The following is an 18,421-nucleotide window of genomic DNA, read 5'->3' on the forward strand; positions in this document are numbered from 1 at the left end:
TGGATTTTGTCACAAGTTTATTTTTGCCACGTTGTTTGACAGTTCACCCCCACCCCAAGTTACGCATGAAAGCGACCTGTTGGTTGCAGGCTCTCTCACCCCTCCACGGCCCGGGTCAGCCGCAATAAAGCAAATGCAGTTATGAAATTGCAACCTTAGTGCATCCGTCGCTTGCACTCAACAGAGAACTGCCCACTGGAGAGAGGCAGCCAAGCTGTTTTGAGCCCCTAAGTTAGAACGAAACCTTCACACAGCATTTATCTTGGAAATGAATTCTAGGACTCTGTGTTGATGGTACATCTTCCTCAGCTTTTGGGCATCTAAATACGGACCCGGTCTAAGAAGCTGTTCTTCTCACATTTGCCCAGACGTTCTTCTTCATTCCTTGCGCTGCCTTCACTTCACTGAACTCCAATTTGACATTGAGAGCTTCATCCTCGGGCTCCGGATCTTCTCTGATCGCCCCCTGGGGCTTTGCGACGACGACAGGAAGCGGGCCGCGTTCTTCACAGAATTCTACGACGTAGAGGCCTTTCTTATTGGCTAGGTTTTCGTGAGTTTCCTAGTTGGGGAGGGGAGAGGAAAGACAAACATTTAAGTCACAAGTAGAAGGAGAAGAAGAGTTTGGATTTGATATCCCACTTTATCACTACCCGAAGGGAGTCTCAAAGCGGCTAACATTCTCCTTTCCCTTCCTTCCCCACAATAAACACTCTGTGAGGTGAGTGAGGCTGAGAGACTTCAGAGAAGTGTGACTAGCCCAAGGTCACCCAGCAGCTGCATGTGGAGGAGCGGAGAGATTACGATTACGAGTCCACCAGATTACGAGTCCACCGCTCTTAACCACTACACCACACTGGCTGATCCATCCAATTTCAAACTGTAACTATGTAGATATTCTGCATAGTTGGATCTAAGGCTTTAGTGGCGAGATTGGCAAGTCACCTTTTTCTTCTAAACAAGAGAAGGGACACTTTAGGATCCAGCAACTCAGAAACCGTTTTGGAAAGAAAACAGGCACCTGCTAGACACAGATAACCTCACATTTTATTATTATTTAAAATATATATGTGTTGCTAGCCCCTCATGGATGCAACAATGAGCTAAAAAATATCCAGGTGATATGAAACCAGAAAGAAAGCCAAGAAACTCAAAATCAATCGGTCTTGTTTTTTCAAGTCTCGTGATCAGCTCAATTAGCATGAATAAAGATTAACGCTGATGCCCTAATACTGAAGAAATTCCAACTAAAGAATCATGGCGAGAAAAACTGATGGACTATGCAGAACTGGCAAAACTGACACATAAGCTATGGGACAAGGATAACTGTGACTTTAAAGATGAATGGGAACCCTTTTAGAGAAACCAAAGACTGGAACTGAGGGAAGTCGGGGGTGGGGTGGGGGTGGGTGGGTTTTATGTGGGAGGGTGGGGGGAGGGAGGAAAAATGGGGAAAAATTAAGGATGATATGTTTTTGGATAATACGTTTTGTTTAAATTTTCAATAAAATTATTTTTAAAAAAGAAAAAAGAAAAAAAAGGCTGATGTCCTAATAAGCTTTAACTGTGAGAGTCTGTGTTCTCAGGAAGGATTGAGTGCACGATCCCTCAGACCCTGGACTGGTTTGCACACAATACTAAGCTAAACCATGGCTTAGTGCAAACCCAGAGAGGCAACTGCAGCTGCTTTGCTCCCCTCTTGCCAGGCTGTTGTACTAACAGTTTATTATAGAATGACGCAACGCATGAGCCCAACCCCCAGTGCATCATCTCTTAACCGCGGATAGCAAACTTTTGGGCAGAGGGCAAGTTAGAATGCAAAGTGGCAATCTTGCCTCTCCAATTGACATGCATAGGACTGTACTGTAACAAAACATGAGCCACCCTGGATAAGACCGGGCATGTCTTACCTGTTTTGCTAATCCCTTGAAGAGCGCTCGGGTGACATTGAGCAAATTCCTGGATCCATAAAGCTTGGCATACATGTCTTGAATCCCAATAAGTTTGCACATGGTAATGATAGCTCGGTGGCAGTGAAGACCGTATCCTGGGGGAAGCAGTTAGTGAGCATTAAAGCAGTCCAGTAAAATAATTACTAAACAATTGCTTTCGGCATGGAATTACACTACAAATCACACCAGTTTGAACCATCACAATCTGCACCTGAGCCTGAGATGGGTACAGATTGGCCAGCGGCTCCAAAACTCGATGAAACCGCCCAGTCAACCCCAATTTACCTTCTCTCCTCCCCTGCTGTCACTAAATGCTTTCGCACAAGTGTTTAAACTGCGGGCTGGAACATCAGTTAAGCGAACCATACTGTATTTATACCTGAGTCCACACTGAACCACTGCCTGCCCAAATATAGTTTGCAGAGCTCCGGAGACTAGACCTTCTTACATATCAGAGAATCAGACCCTAATCAGAGATGCACACAGCCCTGGGCTGCGATGTTGGGCAGACCCGAGACAGGGAAAGAACAAGAACCACAGGAACTGAGAAACTGTGTATTCTTCCTTAAGGCCTGAGGTTTTAATTCAAGCCAGAAGGCCATGGCACGGTGCACTGTATCACCTGTGTTATTCTGGAGCTGTAGGAGAGAAGGAAGAGAGAAAGAGAGAGCAAAGACCTATCCAAATATTGCACAGCAGGGAGATTAAGTGCATGTCTTCCCCTCATCCCTAGACATTTATACCAACTGCACAACATGAAATTTAAGAGAGAAAGAGAGAGCAAAGTCCTATCCAAATATTGCACAGCAGGGAGATTAAGTGCATGTCTTCCCCTCATCCGAAGACATTTATACCAACTGCACAACGTGAGATTTATAGCGAGGTTTTTATAGGCCTCCAATTAAGGGCACTACTTAAAGACATCAGCCACAAGTGATGCAAAAGCAGGACTGCCCTTCTGAAATAACTGTGCTTTGGCGGAGGAAACACTCCCATTGAGCTGATCTCGGTAACAGTCTGGGTAGCTAGAAATGAGAAGCAGAACAGTGCAGGCTGTGAGAATAGGTCTGAGGAGCGGTCAGAGCTTTCAAGAAGCTTAAAATGGGAAGCTTGCCACCAAAGCGACAGGATTTTGAATGGCATTCATTTCATTCATTCATTTGGGTGGGAGGCAACGTGCTTGTTAACGGGAGCAAGGCGATTTATTATTGAAAGCACTGGTCACTGCTCTGTTGCTAAGCAAACTCCCTGCGCTGCTTTCATTTATCATCTGAATATGCCACTTGCTCAAAGCTTTTTATTCTGCAAAACTGGTCCTACAGGAGGCTGAGGGAATTGCCATCAGACCTGGATCCTTCGGCAATTCAGTTTCACCTTTGGGGGGGAAGGGAGCTCTAAGCCTCTCCTCCCATCACTTTGAAGCCAACAGAGATAGGTATAACATAGGCCCTGTTTTGTACACTGCTGCCACTATTTCACATTGAAGCGCTGTGGGATGTGCGTTAGGTACCATAATGCCGGTGATATGAAGATTGCTTTTCAAGGCATGATTTGGTTATGAGACAGAAGAATGCAGCACAGCTGCTGGAGGGAAGCAGGCAGATACAAGCTGGATATCTTCAGCCTAAAGAAAATAAGAAATTAAAAGGGAGGGGAGAACATGACAGCGCTCTTCAAATATCTGAAGGGCTGTCATGCAGATGATGGGCTGGACTTGGTCTCTGTTGCTCCAGAAAGGACTAGAACCAGTTTGGAAATTGCAGAGAAGCAGACCCCATTTCAATGCACAGAGAGGGAAACAGATCAATGGCAGAGCACACACAGGAAGTCCCAAGTCCAGGACTTAGAATCTCCTGTTGAAAGGGTCTCAGGTAGCAGAAAAACCTTGTCTGGAGAGCTGCTGCCAGCCAGAGTGGACAATACTGGGGAGGTGGACGAAGCAGCCTAGCCTGGCATAAGAACCTATCTATTCTTCCTTAAGGATCGTAATTCTTCTTCAATTCTTCTTAGGATCCTAATTCATTTCAAAAGTAACTCCTTGCCAGGCTGTGAAAACAGTCCGGTCCTTTAAAGGACATCTGAAGGTCTCATTAAAACGATGCATCCTGGGCACAAATCTCAGCTAGGCTCTCTGCTGTGCACAACTGATCTCTACACGAGTGAAGGCTGCACTGCTCTCTTCATTTGAATAATGTTATGAATGGAAAATAGGAAATCCCTAGTGGCACACACAGAGCACGCTCAATGTAAACGGGACACCGAAGCCCCCATTCCAAGAGGGGGGAATCTGTGGCCTTGCAGATGTTCTTGAACTCTGCCATCTCCTACCAATTGACCATACTGGCTGGGGCTGGTAATGTGAAAACATCTGGAGGGCCACCCCCATTCCTGCCACATCTGTACAAAGCGGCAAATGCACAAATTTGGGTGCGTGTCTCCGGTGCTGAATGTGACGCGGGTGGCGCTGTGGGTTAAACCACAGAGCCTAGGACTTGCTGATCAGAAGGTCGGCGGTTCGAATGCCCGCGACTGGGTGAGCTCCCGTTGCTCAGTCCCTGCTCCTGCCAACCTAGCAGTTCGAAAGCACGTCAAAGTGCAAATAGATAAATAAGTACCGCTCCGGTGGGAAGGTAAACGGTGTTTCTGTGCACTGCTCTGATTTGCCAGAAGCGGCTTAGTCATGCTGGCCACATGACCCGGAAGCTGTACGCCAGCTCCCTCCGCCAGTAAAGCGAGATGAGTGCCACAACCCCAGAGTCAGTCACGACTGGACCTAATGGTCAGGGGTCCCTTTACCTTTTTACCTCCGGTGCTGAGGAAAGAAAAGAATTTTCCGTAACCTCTAGCTCCACCTCTGCCTCCAGTCAGGTGCAAATATTTAGCTCCTATCGCAAAGTAACCTGGGGCAGCAGCTGACCGTTTACCGTGCAAGCCGGCCAATTCACACCCGCTAAGAAGTAACCCGCAGAAATGCAGTTTTTGAGTCCAAGGATGGAAAACGCGGTGCTTCCGAAATGGCAAATGTGGGACCGCTACCAAATGAAACTCTTGATAAATAGCCTTTCAGATATCGCTCAGACGTAATTATGTCGAAAACCTGATTCCATCTCCAAGAATGAAATTGATACTTTCTCAAAACAGCAGAGCAAATGGCTTTAGATGGCTATCGCTTGTTTTTCAATTATAGGGGTGGGGTGGGGGTGTGGAAAGAAGGGAAAAAGAGGGAAATATTAGCACAGCAAAGCCTGTGGCCTGCTAATAGACTTCCTTTCCTCCATTTACTGAGCACCCAGCTTGCCCTGCAGACTGGAATAATCTCGAAGAGCTGTCTTAATGGCTTTTTAATAAAATGCATTAGATCACACTTGGGTTTTTTTAAAGATTTATTGGCCTGACTCACATGAACTAGCACAACTTAAAGAGGGCTGGGTCATTCTAAGTGAAAACCCCAGCACAGAACCATGGAATTGTTGAGTTGGAAGGGACTCAAGCGATCATCTAGTCCAGCCCCCTGAATTCTCATTTAAAATGGTAACAGATTGTAAATCTGAAGGAAAATTCAATGTAATGCTTCAGAAAGGAAGGAGACTTGAGGTTTCCTCTTGCACCCAAACCCATCTAAAAACACTGATAAAAGAAAGTACTTCTTCACTTGATCCCCTCCCCCTCTTTCCTTTCTCCTTCTGTGATGAAACTCCTACTTGGGGACTTCCCTGGCTTTTTTCTGGCCCACGTAGGACCAGTCTGGATAGTTGGCCTTGGCAAAGATTTTACGTTTTCATCCCCAAAAAGTTTTTGATTTGAGTTTCTACTGCAATGGGGCTGCATTTTAATGTTGTATTTTAATCTTGTTTTTAAGTTGTATTTTAATCAATTGTTTTTATACCTGGTGTTAGCCGCCCTGAGCCTGGTCCTGGCTGGGGAGGGTGGGGTATAAATAAAACTTATTATTATTATTATTACGAACAGCTGAAATACGGAATTGCAGGAGGGAGTGACAGCCACCAACTTGTATGGCTTTAAGAGACGATTAGACACATTCATGTTATCAATGGCTTCTAATCATGGGGGTGTGTTGTGATAGTTCCACTGTTAGAGGTCATATGCCTCTGAAAACCAGGTGCTGAGAAACATGAGCGAGCCGAGTGCTGTTATGCTTAGGTCCCACTTGCATCTGACTGGCAACCGTGTGAAAAAGGGGCTGGATCAGATGGGCCACTGCCATGATGCAGCAGGCTCGCCTTGCGTTCTTACGCAGTGCAAATTTCCTACCCAGGCAATCCAACACCTGTGCCATGAAAACCTGAATTCTGCAGGTAACAACAGAAAGAATTAGAGGAACCATTGGAAATGACTATGAAAAGCAGTAGAGATATGAGATGATCAGAGCCCTCCGAACTTGAAGCATGGGAAGTCCTATTAAAAAAATTATAATTTGGAAGATTATTTGGATTATTTGATATGTATAATTTGGAATATTTAATGTGATTTGATTGGCTTGTTAAAGTGGAAAATTTAATAAAAATGAATTTAAAAAAGAAAAAGAAAACCTGAATTCTGCAACTGGTGGCAATGACACAAATTGGACGTTTTACGCAATTGGTTCTTTCGCTAGTCTTGGGGGAGGCCGTAAGAACTGCCCCTCCACCCATGGCCAACTACTAGAAATCTTATTTAGCAACCTCTCTTGTATCTGAGGTTTCATTTTTTTTTTTTTAAATATTTATTGGAGTTTACAATAAGAATAAATGTAACAGGCAGTATAACAAATATCTTAACATACTTTCACATTATTATTTTTTTTGGACTTCCTCACATCTCCCGCTCCCACTTTCATCGTTATAACTTTTTACCAGCAATTTATTATCTTATTTACATTCTTGTATCCCATCTATATATTTATAATCTTATAATTCTCAGAAAGAGTTATATTTTCTCAATCTCACTTATTTTCTTAAGTCATCTAAGTTAGTGGTGCTCAATTATTTATGATCTAGCATCCTGCTTAGCATTCACTCAAATTGCAATGTTTTTGTAAATAATTCTTAAATTTCTTCCAATCCTCCTCCATCTTCTCTTCTCCCAGGTCACGAATTCTGCCAGTCATCTCAGCCAGTTCCATGTAGTCTATCAGTTGCATCTGCCATTCTTCCAGTGTGGGTAGATCTTGAGCTTTCCAGTGCTTTGCAAGTAGTATCCTTGCTGCTGTTGTTGCATACATAAAAAATGTCCGGTCCTTCTTTACTACCCCTTGGCCGACAATACCCAAAAGAAAGGCCTCTGGTTTCTTTGTGAAGGTATACTTAAATACCTTTTTCAGTTCATTATAAATCATTCCCCAGAACGCCTTCACTTTAGGGCAGGTCCACCAGAGGTGGAAGAATGTTCCTTCACTCTCTTTACATTTCCAACACTTATTATCAGACAGGTGGTAAATTTTTGCAAGTTTGACTGGGGTCATATACCATCTATATATCATTTTCATTACATTTTCTTTCAAAGCATTGCATGCAGTAAAGTTCAACCCAGTACTCCACAACCTTTCCCAGTCCTCAAACATGATATTATACCCGATGTCCTGTGCCCACCTTATCATAGCCGATTTAAGCATTTCATCTTGTGTATTCCATTTTAACAGCAAGTTATACATCCTTGAAAGTACCTTAGTCTTTGGTTCTAATAATTCTGTTTCTAGTTTCGATTTCTCCACCTGGAACCCTAGTTTCTTATCATTTTTAAAAACTTCTTTAATCTGAGCGTAATGTAACCAGTCTCGCACTTTATCCTTCATTTTCTCCAAACTCTGCAATTTCCAATTGTCTCCATCTTTTTCTAATATTTCCCAATATTTTGGCCATTTAGCCTCCATATTGGGTCTTTTTCGGGCCTTAGCTTCCAAAGGTGAAAGCCACCTTGGAGTTTTATTTTCCAGCAAGTCTTTATATTTTGTCCAGACATTAAACAGTGATTTTCTGACAATATGGTTCTTAAAGGCCTTATTTGCTTTAACCTTGTCGTACCACAAGTATGCATGCCATCCAATCTTGTATCTGAGGTTTCAGCAGGCAGTGCTCACATGCTTACGAGTCTGTTTTTTGCAATCGTAAGGATTAGAATTTGGCTTTTTACTCCCCTGCAAAAAACAAGGAGGGAAAGAGATTCTCGGGGAAGTTGAATCCCACACCCAGTGTCACATGCTGCATTTTCCTGTGCTCCCTTACAAAATGACAACAGACACACAACCCTGAAAAGGAAAGAGGGCTGTGTTTTGCTCTGGAGTATTTTTTCGTGAGGTTGAGAGGAGGGGGGGGCACTTGCTTTACAATCAGAGCTACACTGGTGTGGTTTGTGTGACTTTCTGTTTGTATGACCCTTCACATTTTGGGAAGGCGTGAGATATATTTTTCGGTCATTTCTGAAATACCTAAATCAGTTGTGCCAGAAGAAAGACCCCAAAAGGTGAAAAATGTATTGGATCAATAAACCCTGCTTTACTGGTTTGTTCTCCATATTCTTGCATTTGGCGCCTTCCCCTCTTTCCTTCTTCCACGAGCAGAATTAACGTTCAAGAGACAGCAAGAGAAAAATCGTTTCATTGCACAGGTGAAGGAGTTCACAGTCAACAGAATGATGCCCGAGGCATCGGCAAGGATGAGCAATAAAACTTCCACTGCCACCCCGACCTTCCACATATGGGAATTCTTAATGCTTCCATTTGTCAGCTTGCGACAGCACTCCTGACCTAAGTTCTGTGCATTCAGCATTGCTGCCTGCCCACCGAACTTATGGGGGGGAATGAGAAATGCTGAAAAACAGAGTGCTGGGCTTCAATCTGGACAGAGCGACTGTTTCACTTTACAGGAAAGGTTATGTTAAGAAAAGAAGACTGACCACACTGATTTGGACGAGAACACTTCTAAATTCCGCATCTACCTGAAGGAGCAACTCCACCCCCATCCTTCTGCCTGGACGCTGAGGTCCAGCACCGAGGGCCTTCTGGCGGTTCCCTCATTGCGAGAAGCAAAGCTACAGGGAACCAGGCAGAGGGCCTTCTCGGTAGTGGCGCCCGCCCTGTGGAACGTCCTCCCACCAGATGTCAAAGAGATAAACAACTACCTAACATTTAGAAGACATCTGAAGGCAGCCCTGTTCAGGGAAGTTTTTAATGTGTGACATTTTAATGTATTTTTAATCTTTGTTGGAAGCTGCCCAGAGTGGCTGGGGAAACCCAGCCAGATGGGCAGGGTACATATAATAAATTATCATCATCATCAGTTGCAGCTTTTACTTACCCTTGTTCTGCTTCTTCATCCGGATGGTTGTTTTCTTAACAGTGCTTGCGATATCGTGATAAACTAGAAGAAAAGGTAAATGTTACAGTAAGGAGAGTGCTGCTGGGTTGGACCAAAGGCTCATCTAGCTCAGCATGGACAGAGGATCTAAGGGCAACAGCCCACTCCCCAGCAACTGGCATTCAGAGGTAAACTACCACTGATACTGGAAGTAGTACTGCAATTCACTTTCAAGTGCCAAATGTTCAGAGTATGGTACATGAGACAGCGGCATCTGAACTGGACCAGTATTCCCACAAGGCAGGGGGTTGGATTTGATGACCCTTGGGGTGCCTCTTCCAACTCTACGCTTCTGTGATTCGCATGTTCATTCAAACTTTTGGACTTGAGCTTTAGAGACAAGCAGACTAAAGGAATGGCAAGCTACGTAGGCTGCGTCAACAGAAATCTAGTGTCCGGATCAAGGGGAAGTCACAGTCCCGTTCTATTCTGCCTTGGTCAGGCCACACCTGGAATACTGTGTCCAGTTCTGGGCACCACGATTTAATAAGGGGGATATTGACAAATTGGAATGTAGGCAGAGGAGGGCAATCAAGATGGTCAAGGGTCTGGAGACCAAGCCTTATGAGGAATGGTTGAGGGAGGTGGGTATGTTTAGCCGGGAAAAGAGGAGATATGATAGCCATCTTCAAATATCAAAAGGGCTTCAAATATCTTCTGCTCTGAACAGAAGGACATGAGACAATGGATTCAAGTTACAAGAAAGGAGATTCCAATCAAACATGGGGGGAAACTTTCTGGTGGTAAGAGCTTTTTGACAGTGCAACGGACTCCCTTGGAGGGTGATGGACTCTTTTTCATCGGAGGTTTTTAATCAGAGCTTTGATGGCTGCCTGTTAGGGATGCTTTAGCTGCGATTCCTGCATTGCAGGGGGTTGGTCTAGATGACCCGTGGGGTCCCTTCCAACTCTACAATTCTACAAGAAGAAGTAATGCAACTAGCTGGCTTTTAAAACCTTAGGTAGAGTCTAAAAACTTGCAACTTACTTGTGTGATCTTCGTATCTTTCGATATAGTGCAAATAGTGGATAGCTCTGTTCTTCGCCTAGGGGGGAAAAAATCCAAGAAGACACTTTTCATTAAGAAATGATTATGTCAGATGACTGTTTCCATTTTACGGCGAGATCGAATTTAAGATAAAAATAAGAGCTATTTCTGCCAATTACGTACCGACCTGAAATGTAATTAGTTTGATAAATTAAAAGGGATCAAAATGCTTTTATAAAGTACCACAGACTATGCCTAAACAAACTTGCCAGCCTACCTGCCCACACTGGCAATGTCAGCTATTTGGGGGTCTAAAAGGAAAAATCCTGCAGTTCCAACAGGGATTCCGCTTCTTTTCCTCTCCTCAATGGCTGCCAGCACGCCCCTGAAAAGCTGCTCCCGAAGGACAGCAAATCCTCAAGCTCAATTTTTTTTTTTTGTATACATGGAGGGAGGGCAGGAACTGGAGGAGGGAGGCAATCTTCAACACAGTTATGCCCTCCTTTGGCAAAATAGAGCAACAGATCCCCAGCTGGTTTGATGCTGGCCTAAGTTTCCAGTGTTCTTCACATGGAACATAGGAATCTGCCTTCTACCGAGTCAGATCATTAGTCTATCTAGCTACAGCACCTTTCTCAGTGCTACCTAAAAATGATAGGGATTTGAAACCTGCAAGCATTGCAGGCGCTCCCATCACTGAGCTACATTCCGTCCCCCCAGTATGTTCTCATGCCAGGACAGAACCACGGCACTGTGTGCATTTTATGCATAAATACCAAGTAAAGGAAGTCCAGATTTGAAGGAAGACATCTGAAGGCAGCCCTGTTTAGGGAAGCTTTTAATGTTTAATAGACTATTGTATTTTAATATTCTGTTGGAAGCTGCCCAGAGTGGCTGGGGAAACCCAGCCAGATGGGCAGGGTATAAATAATAAATTAATTATTATTAATTATTATTAATTATTATTATTATTATTATTATTATTATTAAAGGTAAAGGTAAAGGACCCCTGACCATTAGGTCCAGTCGTGACCGACTCTGGGGTTGCGACGCTCATCTTGCTTCATTGGCTGAGGGAGCCGGCGTACAGCTTCCGGGTCATGTGGCCAGCATGACTAAGCCGCTTCTGGCGAACCAGAGCAGCGCACAGAAACGCCGTTTACCTTCCCGCCGGAGTGGTACCTATTGATCTACTTGCACTTTGACGTGCTTTTGAACTGCTAGGTTGGCAGGAGCAGGGACCGAGCAATGGGAGCTCACCCCGTCGTGGGGATTCGAACCGCTGACCTTCTGATCGGCAAGTCCTAGGCTCTGTGGTTTAACACACAGCACCACCCGCATCCCCACATCATCATCATCATTATTATTACTTTTAAAAGGACATACTTTCCTCAATGCAATCATCCTGTCCGTTGCTTTTCCCAGTGCAAAACCTGAGGGGTGCAAACAGATTGGTAGATTGGTTAGTAGACAAATGCTGCATGTGGAAATCTGCAAAGCACCTGCGAACAAGGAGGCCTCCTCATAGCTACGCACTTTGCCCCACCGAGGCAACTGGTGGTCCTGAAGTGCTTTTGCATTTTCAGCTTGGCTTCCCCCCCCAAAGGACAGTAAAACTGTTCAGAAATGTGCTCAAGGAATCAGATGGCAGTTACGAAAGTCTTCACCTCTCCCTTCCGTCTGTGGAACGGCTTGCCAGCTTTCAGCAAAAGGGAGGAAAAAACCTTACTAAATGTGCCCTTGGCTCCTTGATCAATCTACTTTCCGTGCAATTAAACAGCACAAGTCTTGGCTTTCATGGAACAGAGTGCCACCGGGAACCACAGAGCATAATTATAGAATCGTGGTGTTGGAAGGGACCTCCTGCGACGAAGGAATCCCAACTAAAGCATCCATAACACATGGCCATCCAACCTCTGCAAATTAAAAGCAAAGGACCCTGTATTAATCTACATCCCAAGAACACAGCCAACGAGGGTGGCTTTGCTGCTGGCCTGTAATCTTGGCAACAGCATTGGATTCTTAATCTCCGAGGAAAAATAAATTGGTGTCTGATGGTGTATTTTAGAAGCTGCTGCAAGAGAAGTGTTATTTCCTTGCTAAGTTCGTATTTAACCATGTTCCAAAGAAAATTGCTGACAGTCAGGAAAAAGCCCCCTTACCAGCAGCCTTTTTAAACAGGGGCAGCCAAACTTTGTGCATTGCAAAGGCCGAAGTGTCCTTTCGAGTCAGAGGACAGGAAACAGCCTTCCACTCGGGGGCAAAACCCTCCTCTCCTGACCAGTTCCTTGGCCTTTCCACGCTTCAGGCAATACTGTGTTCTATCTCCTTCCACCCTTGCAGAAATTCTCCCCCTTCCACCCCTTGGGTGATGAAGATCGAAAATAACTTGGGCATGAGATACGGAAGATGATAGACAAAAGCACACATTCAAGGGCTGCGGCCAACAAAGAGCACAAACCCTGGATGGAGACGCACACACCAAAGAAACAGAAACACAACTGAAAAGAAGTTATAGAAAAATAGTGGGTTGCTACGGTTATGAAATGAACAAAAGCTGCCCCCTGAGAATGAAGTGCTCACTTACCAGCAATTCCATTTCCATTTCCAACCACCACCAGGGCACTGACAGATTTTCTCCTTCCTTCCTTGGCTGTCATATTAAATACATTTTTCAACTGAAAAAGAGAGAGAAAGAGAAAATGCAGGCAAAGTTTAAGATTGTTGATAAGTTAAAATAAAAAGAGGACATTTGTGGTAAGACTGTTCTGATGGATGCTGCCTCTTTGCAAATCAAGATTCATCATTTTGACAGTTCTCTTGATATGGGTGGGTTGTTGGGAGCACTGTCATTTTCTGAGGGGGTCTGGGGAGGGGGAGGACAGGCAGATGGGAGACTCCTATGCTGCCTTCCTAAAATGGTATGGAGATCTATTTGGCCTTGTGTGCATTGCATTTTATTTCCATGTTAGGCCTTGTTTCTCTCTCCTTATTGGTGTTAAATGATTGTTGTTTAGTCTTCTCTTCTCATGAGGCGGCCAAAGTATTGGAGCCTCAGCTTCAGGATCTGTCCTTCCAGTGAGCACTCAGGGCTGATTTCCTTCAGAATGGGTAGGTTCGATCTTCTTGCAGTCCATGGGACTCTCAAGAGCCTCTTCCAGCACCATAATTCAAAAGCATCAATTCTTTGGCGATCAGCCTTCTTTATGGTCCAGCTCTCACTTCCATACATCACTACTGGGAAAACCATAGCTTTAACTATACGGACCTTTGTTGGCAAGGTGATGTCTCTGCTTTTTAAGATTAAATGATTAGGTTAGTTTAAACCAGGGATGCAGGAATCTGGGGCCCTCCAGTCCCCATCCGCCCCAGCCAAGGGATGATGGGACTTGAAGTCCAATGACACCAGAAAGGCCACAAGTTCCCCATCCCTGGTTTAAAACTTTTATTTGCATAGTGCTACCTGCTTACAGTGTTACCTGGGAACAGTTGTCCACTTGATGCTGTAAACCCCTTCGGATACCATCTTGTGGAATGGAGGCATAAGAATAAATTATATGAATGGACATGTCTGGCTCTTTTACCATCCATGGAGAGTTTCTATGCACATCCACACACCCCCTTTAACGTATCTCTGCTTCAACAAACCTCTTTTCATGGTCGCCAACATATCAGTTCAGAATGAAACAAAAGCAAGGGAAAACAATCAGATCTGTTCGGCTGCACAACTTATAAGGGCTGCAGGATTCCACCTGCAGAACTGAGACTAAATGCAACACAGAATTCTTCTTATTCTTTTTTAAAGTCATCCAGGACCCTGCATGGATGTACGGGCAGGAGAGCAGGCTGGTGGGTGCCTTTTGTTTGATTTCTGTGAGGCCGGTTCAATGGTTAGCCATAACTTCTCTTTGCTAAGGCGTCTGCTTGGTAAAGAAACCAGATGCGAGACATTTGAAGTTCTCTTCCCTGCAGTACTTCACTCAAGCTTCACACTTCATTTCTAATCAGTGTGCTAAAGAAATATCACTGCACAGGATAAAAACAATAATGCGGCGAGACATCAAACCCTGCTCTATTTTGCTTTCTAAGTTGACATGTTCCTAGAGTGCTCTCCCAGCGACAGGTTAACGTGCTGTGTCATTTGAGGGAGGAGATCTCAATTTATTTATTTTTCAGTTGGCAGAACAGATTCTGCTTGAATCGGCAGCGGCAAAGACTTGTGTGCTAAAATGCAACTGATGGGAGTTAGAGAACTGCCACCAGATTTCCAGAACAACAAAGACAACGTATTTATTTAGATTTTATATGCCACCCTTCATCACTGATCCCAGAGCGCATGTCTGTCGTTTTGCTTAGCTCCAAGCTTTTCTGATCAAGGTTGGCTTGTTCTGAGGCCTTTTTGCTAGATGAAACGATGTCTTACTTTGAACCTGTCCCTTCAAGTTCTGAAGCTGTTTGTAGCCATTCTCCTACAAACCAGTCCTTTGGGGCTTTGACCTGTAAACAACTTGGAAGAGATTTTGGCTTCTGGCTTTTGCTTGTTGCCAGGTGAGGTTTACACTCACAATTTCAGTTTTCCAACCTTTCCCCCTTAATAAGGATTGGGCACAGGATTCCACCTGGATTACTTGTAGCATCTTGCATTCATCTCTTAGCTCTTCTCCGAACTCACAGAAACGGGTTCCTTTGAATCTTTGCTTGGGCAAGTAGCGATCATGTTGTTTGTTTTCTCTTTCCTTAATATTTAGGATAAGTTATAATATAGTTGGAACACAGCAAAGCCTTTAACTAGGTTGGACTATAAAAGCAGACTTGCATAATAGTTAAAAGTTTTGCACGCCATAATTATTGTTTGTAAAAATTAAGTTGCGTATTGGTTTTCTGAGCAGTGTTAATACTTTAGCTGCATTTTTTGCTTCCCCATATAATCATTATATACTGGGTGGCATTCAGCGAAGTCTTACTCAGAGTAGATCTGCTGAAATTAGTGGACCTGTTATTAATGTTTATTAATGTCAATGGGCCAACCTTTGTCAAACCTAGCTGAATACCACCCACTCATTTTCCCCCTTCCCCAAGATGCATTCATGTATGAGAATAAAAATAACGAAGAGAAATCGGCAGCACAGCACATCTGCTATATATTTTGGAAAGTTGGCTGCTTGATGGCTAAGTATTTGGACACTTCTTGAGAATTTTGGTTCCTGAGATAAAGCAGCAGGTTTCCCCTCTATATTTAGATACAAGTGGGCCCCACTGTAAACCAAGATGGCAGGCCGAACCTCTCAAAACTGCGCCGATTTTAACCACCAATTTCAGAACTGCGCTGATTTTTGTGTTTCCCAAGCAATGGTAGATATGAGGCTGCTAGTATCTTTCATGAACCAAAATGGTCACTACCCTCTCACCAACTGAAGGAAATGAAGAACCTCACTGTTACTACTTGTCAGGGAACTGCCATCGGCTCAGGGGTGAGGGGGGGGAAAGGCGGATGGATTACAGAGAGCCCCCAAAAATCGTGGGAAGCAGCACTTCCTCAGCGGAGGAAGGAAGCCATGCCTCTAGTGGGGAGGAGATGATGGGCTCGGAGGATGCAAGGTGGTGCCAGGACACCTTGCCTGAGCAAAGCGGGAGGAGGGAGGTCCTCCTTTACCCAAGCCTTCCTTGCGCAGTAGGATTTCATGCAGAGAGGGGAGGCGTAGGCTGGGGGTCAAGAGACTACTCTGCTGGGGAAGATTTAAGGACCGCCCACTCTCAGATTCTGCTAGCGAGTGAGCAAGACATGGAATAGAGGCACTCTGCATTGGAAAAGTTTTTAGCACCAATAATAAAGCTTTAGAACAGACCAGTGAGGCATCTTGCCTGATTGCTCTCGAGCAACCACCCGATAGCTATAACACTACCCATCTATTTTCAAGTGTAAGACATGCTTTGCTTCCTGCAGATCTGGATGCTAGGACCTTCTCTGCTTCAGAAATGAATACTCACCAGCAATGCACAATTTCCAATACCAGCCTTTGTGCAATGGAACTGGAAGGAGCACTTGCTGAATCATTCAGATTAAATAGACACGTTTCCTAGCTGAATTAAACTAACCAAACCCCGAGCTTCATCCAGCACCCAGCAATCGTATCCATAAAGTTAACACCTCCCCCTCAAAACACGGCACATCGGAAGCGTTCTTGATGACGATGTGTTTCTAGGATTCTGCACTGCCTAGAGATGCCGTAACAGGGCACCACGCCTAAATGTATGCACTGATATGAAGCAGGCTGCATGTGCATTTTTTGTAGCTGCTGGAGGGAGGAAAAAGTAAAGGAAAAGATCAACCCGAGGGAGGATTTCAGCAGATATTATCTGCTGAACTTTGCCAATGGGATCCATGCATCACCGGTGCTGTTTCAACAGGAGCACAGCTGAATCAACAAGTGCTCTGCTACTGGAGAGTCTGCATTTGGCTCTCCCGATAAGCTATCTGGACAAACCCAGATCCATGGGAAGTCTGGGTTTTATTACTATGAAAGCTTTTATCCTTTATTTCTTAAGTGTTTACTGGTGGATATCTGAAGTTCACAGGCTGATTTATGGGAGGAAAACAACCCCCAAGGCAAGAAAAAGGAGCTTTTTGAAAACCCGCTCTCTGCAAACCTGGGTCGCTGCAAAAGAGTACTGCTCTCGATTTCCTAAAGCTGGCTAAGAGATTGGGAACAGCAAAAGGAGACTGGGGGCAGGACAGAGGATCACAGGCTCTCCAGCATGAAACCCGTCCCCCCCCCCCAACTCAAGGCACAGTCAAGGGTTACATCAATAACTCCACAATAGCAACTGCAACAAGATAAAAACTACCTAGTTTCTACAATAACACAAGCAGCCTGGTTTCTCTTTACTCCTCTTCTCATCCTACCAAAAAACCTATGTGTACAACCTAAGAATTGAAGCAGACCTGGCGAACAGCTAGATTTTTATATTTTCAAATATAGGGGTGGGGGAATCAACCTTTGACTGATCCTTGGAAACAACAGCTGTTTGTTCCTCCTGCTCAGCTTCTGCAGGTCCATCCAGAAGCCTGCATAGCACCTAACAGAACCTCATACGAACACCGTCTATCTCTTTCCAACATTGCATTTAGTCAATCACAGCCCTTGGGATGCAAACTCCACAATTTCAACATCGGCCACTTCCCCCTTGCTTTGCTTACCATCTAGCCAAAAGAAGAACTCTGTAGAACTCAAAACCTTGCACGTTATTCTGCAACATTCTGGTTACGCTAATAAAAGGATTTGCCCTAATACAGATTTTGGAAGCGACACTGTCAATCACGGTTAACGCTAAGCAAGTTTTTCATGTCAACCAGTTTGAAGGTTAGGAAACCCTAGTTAAGAGGTCCAGCTGCCTGCTGTTAGCCACAGTTATGGCAGATGAGGAAGAATTTATGTCAGCTGTGAGGATCAGATTCCAAGGCTCGCTCTTGATCTCTTAACCACTGGCCAGATTTCCTCTTAAGTAGGGTTTCCTTACTTCCAAATCCAGGAAAACGAGGCTTCCTCCTTTTTTCCAGAAGGTGGCAACAGCAGCACATGGAAGTGAGTCAGGCTACTGGAGGGGAAAAACCACATACACACAAAATTACTCCTGTCAGCTGTTTCTGTGCAGCTCTGAAGGGAAATGTGCCCAGTCACCCATCACAATCAGACCCATCACATCTCTCTTAAAACTCTGTAAAGGCCTTTCAAGCTTGATAATGTGCACAGGCAGCCATGGACTGTTACTACATCAACTGTCCTGACATCAAACAATGCATTTTTTTTTTTACCTACTGAGCTCCGGCAGAATTTCCTCCCCCCCTCTCATTCTGGAGTAGACAAAAGCAGCTAAAATGCCCCACTGCAAAGCAATATCGATTTTGCAACTTGTACAGATATATATTCTCATTCACATATATTGTCATATGAAGAATACAAAGTTGGTGTACAGGAAAATATCAGCTGTGGGAGGCAGTCTGCATCTGAATGCCAGTTGCTGGTTGTGAAAAGTGGGGAGTGTGCTCTCACACTCGGGTCCTGCGTGAGCTTCCCACGGGCACAGTGAGAACAGGAAGCTGGCTTATGTTCTTATGACAGCTGCCTATGT

At 44.5% G+C, this 18,421-nt stretch overlaps 1 protein-coding gene across 1 annotated transcript in view; it reads right to left on the reverse strand.

The window, feature by feature from the left end:
• Nucleotides 1-18,421, reverse strand: part of MRPS5 (mitochondrial ribosomal protein S5) — a 45,409-nt gene continuing 26,988 nt past the window's right edge. Inside the window, exons 6-11 of the mRNA XM_080998692.1 lie at nucleotides 12,879-12,969; nucleotides 11,678-11,724; nucleotides 10,292-10,349; nucleotides 9,245-9,307; nucleotides 1,911-2,047; nucleotides 1-562 (exon numbers count right to left, since the gene is read on the reverse strand). Of these exons, the coding sequence (XP_080854818.1) occupies nucleotides 338-562; nucleotides 1,911-2,047; nucleotides 9,245-9,307; nucleotides 10,292-10,349; nucleotides 11,678-11,724; nucleotides 12,879-12,969 (621 nt within the window). The 3' untranslated portion in view covers nucleotides 1-337. The remainder of the gene's footprint in view (nucleotides 563-1,910; nucleotides 2,048-9,244; nucleotides 9,308-10,291; nucleotides 10,350-11,677; nucleotides 11,725-12,878; nucleotides 12,970-18,421) is intronic.

Source organism: Podarcis pityusensis (genome assembly GCF_964106645.2).
Source record: "Podarcis pityusensis genome assembly, chromosome: 3".
NCBI classification, from domain to species: Eukaryota; Metazoa; Chordata; class Lepidosauria; order Squamata; family Lacertidae; genus Podarcis; species Podarcis pityusensis.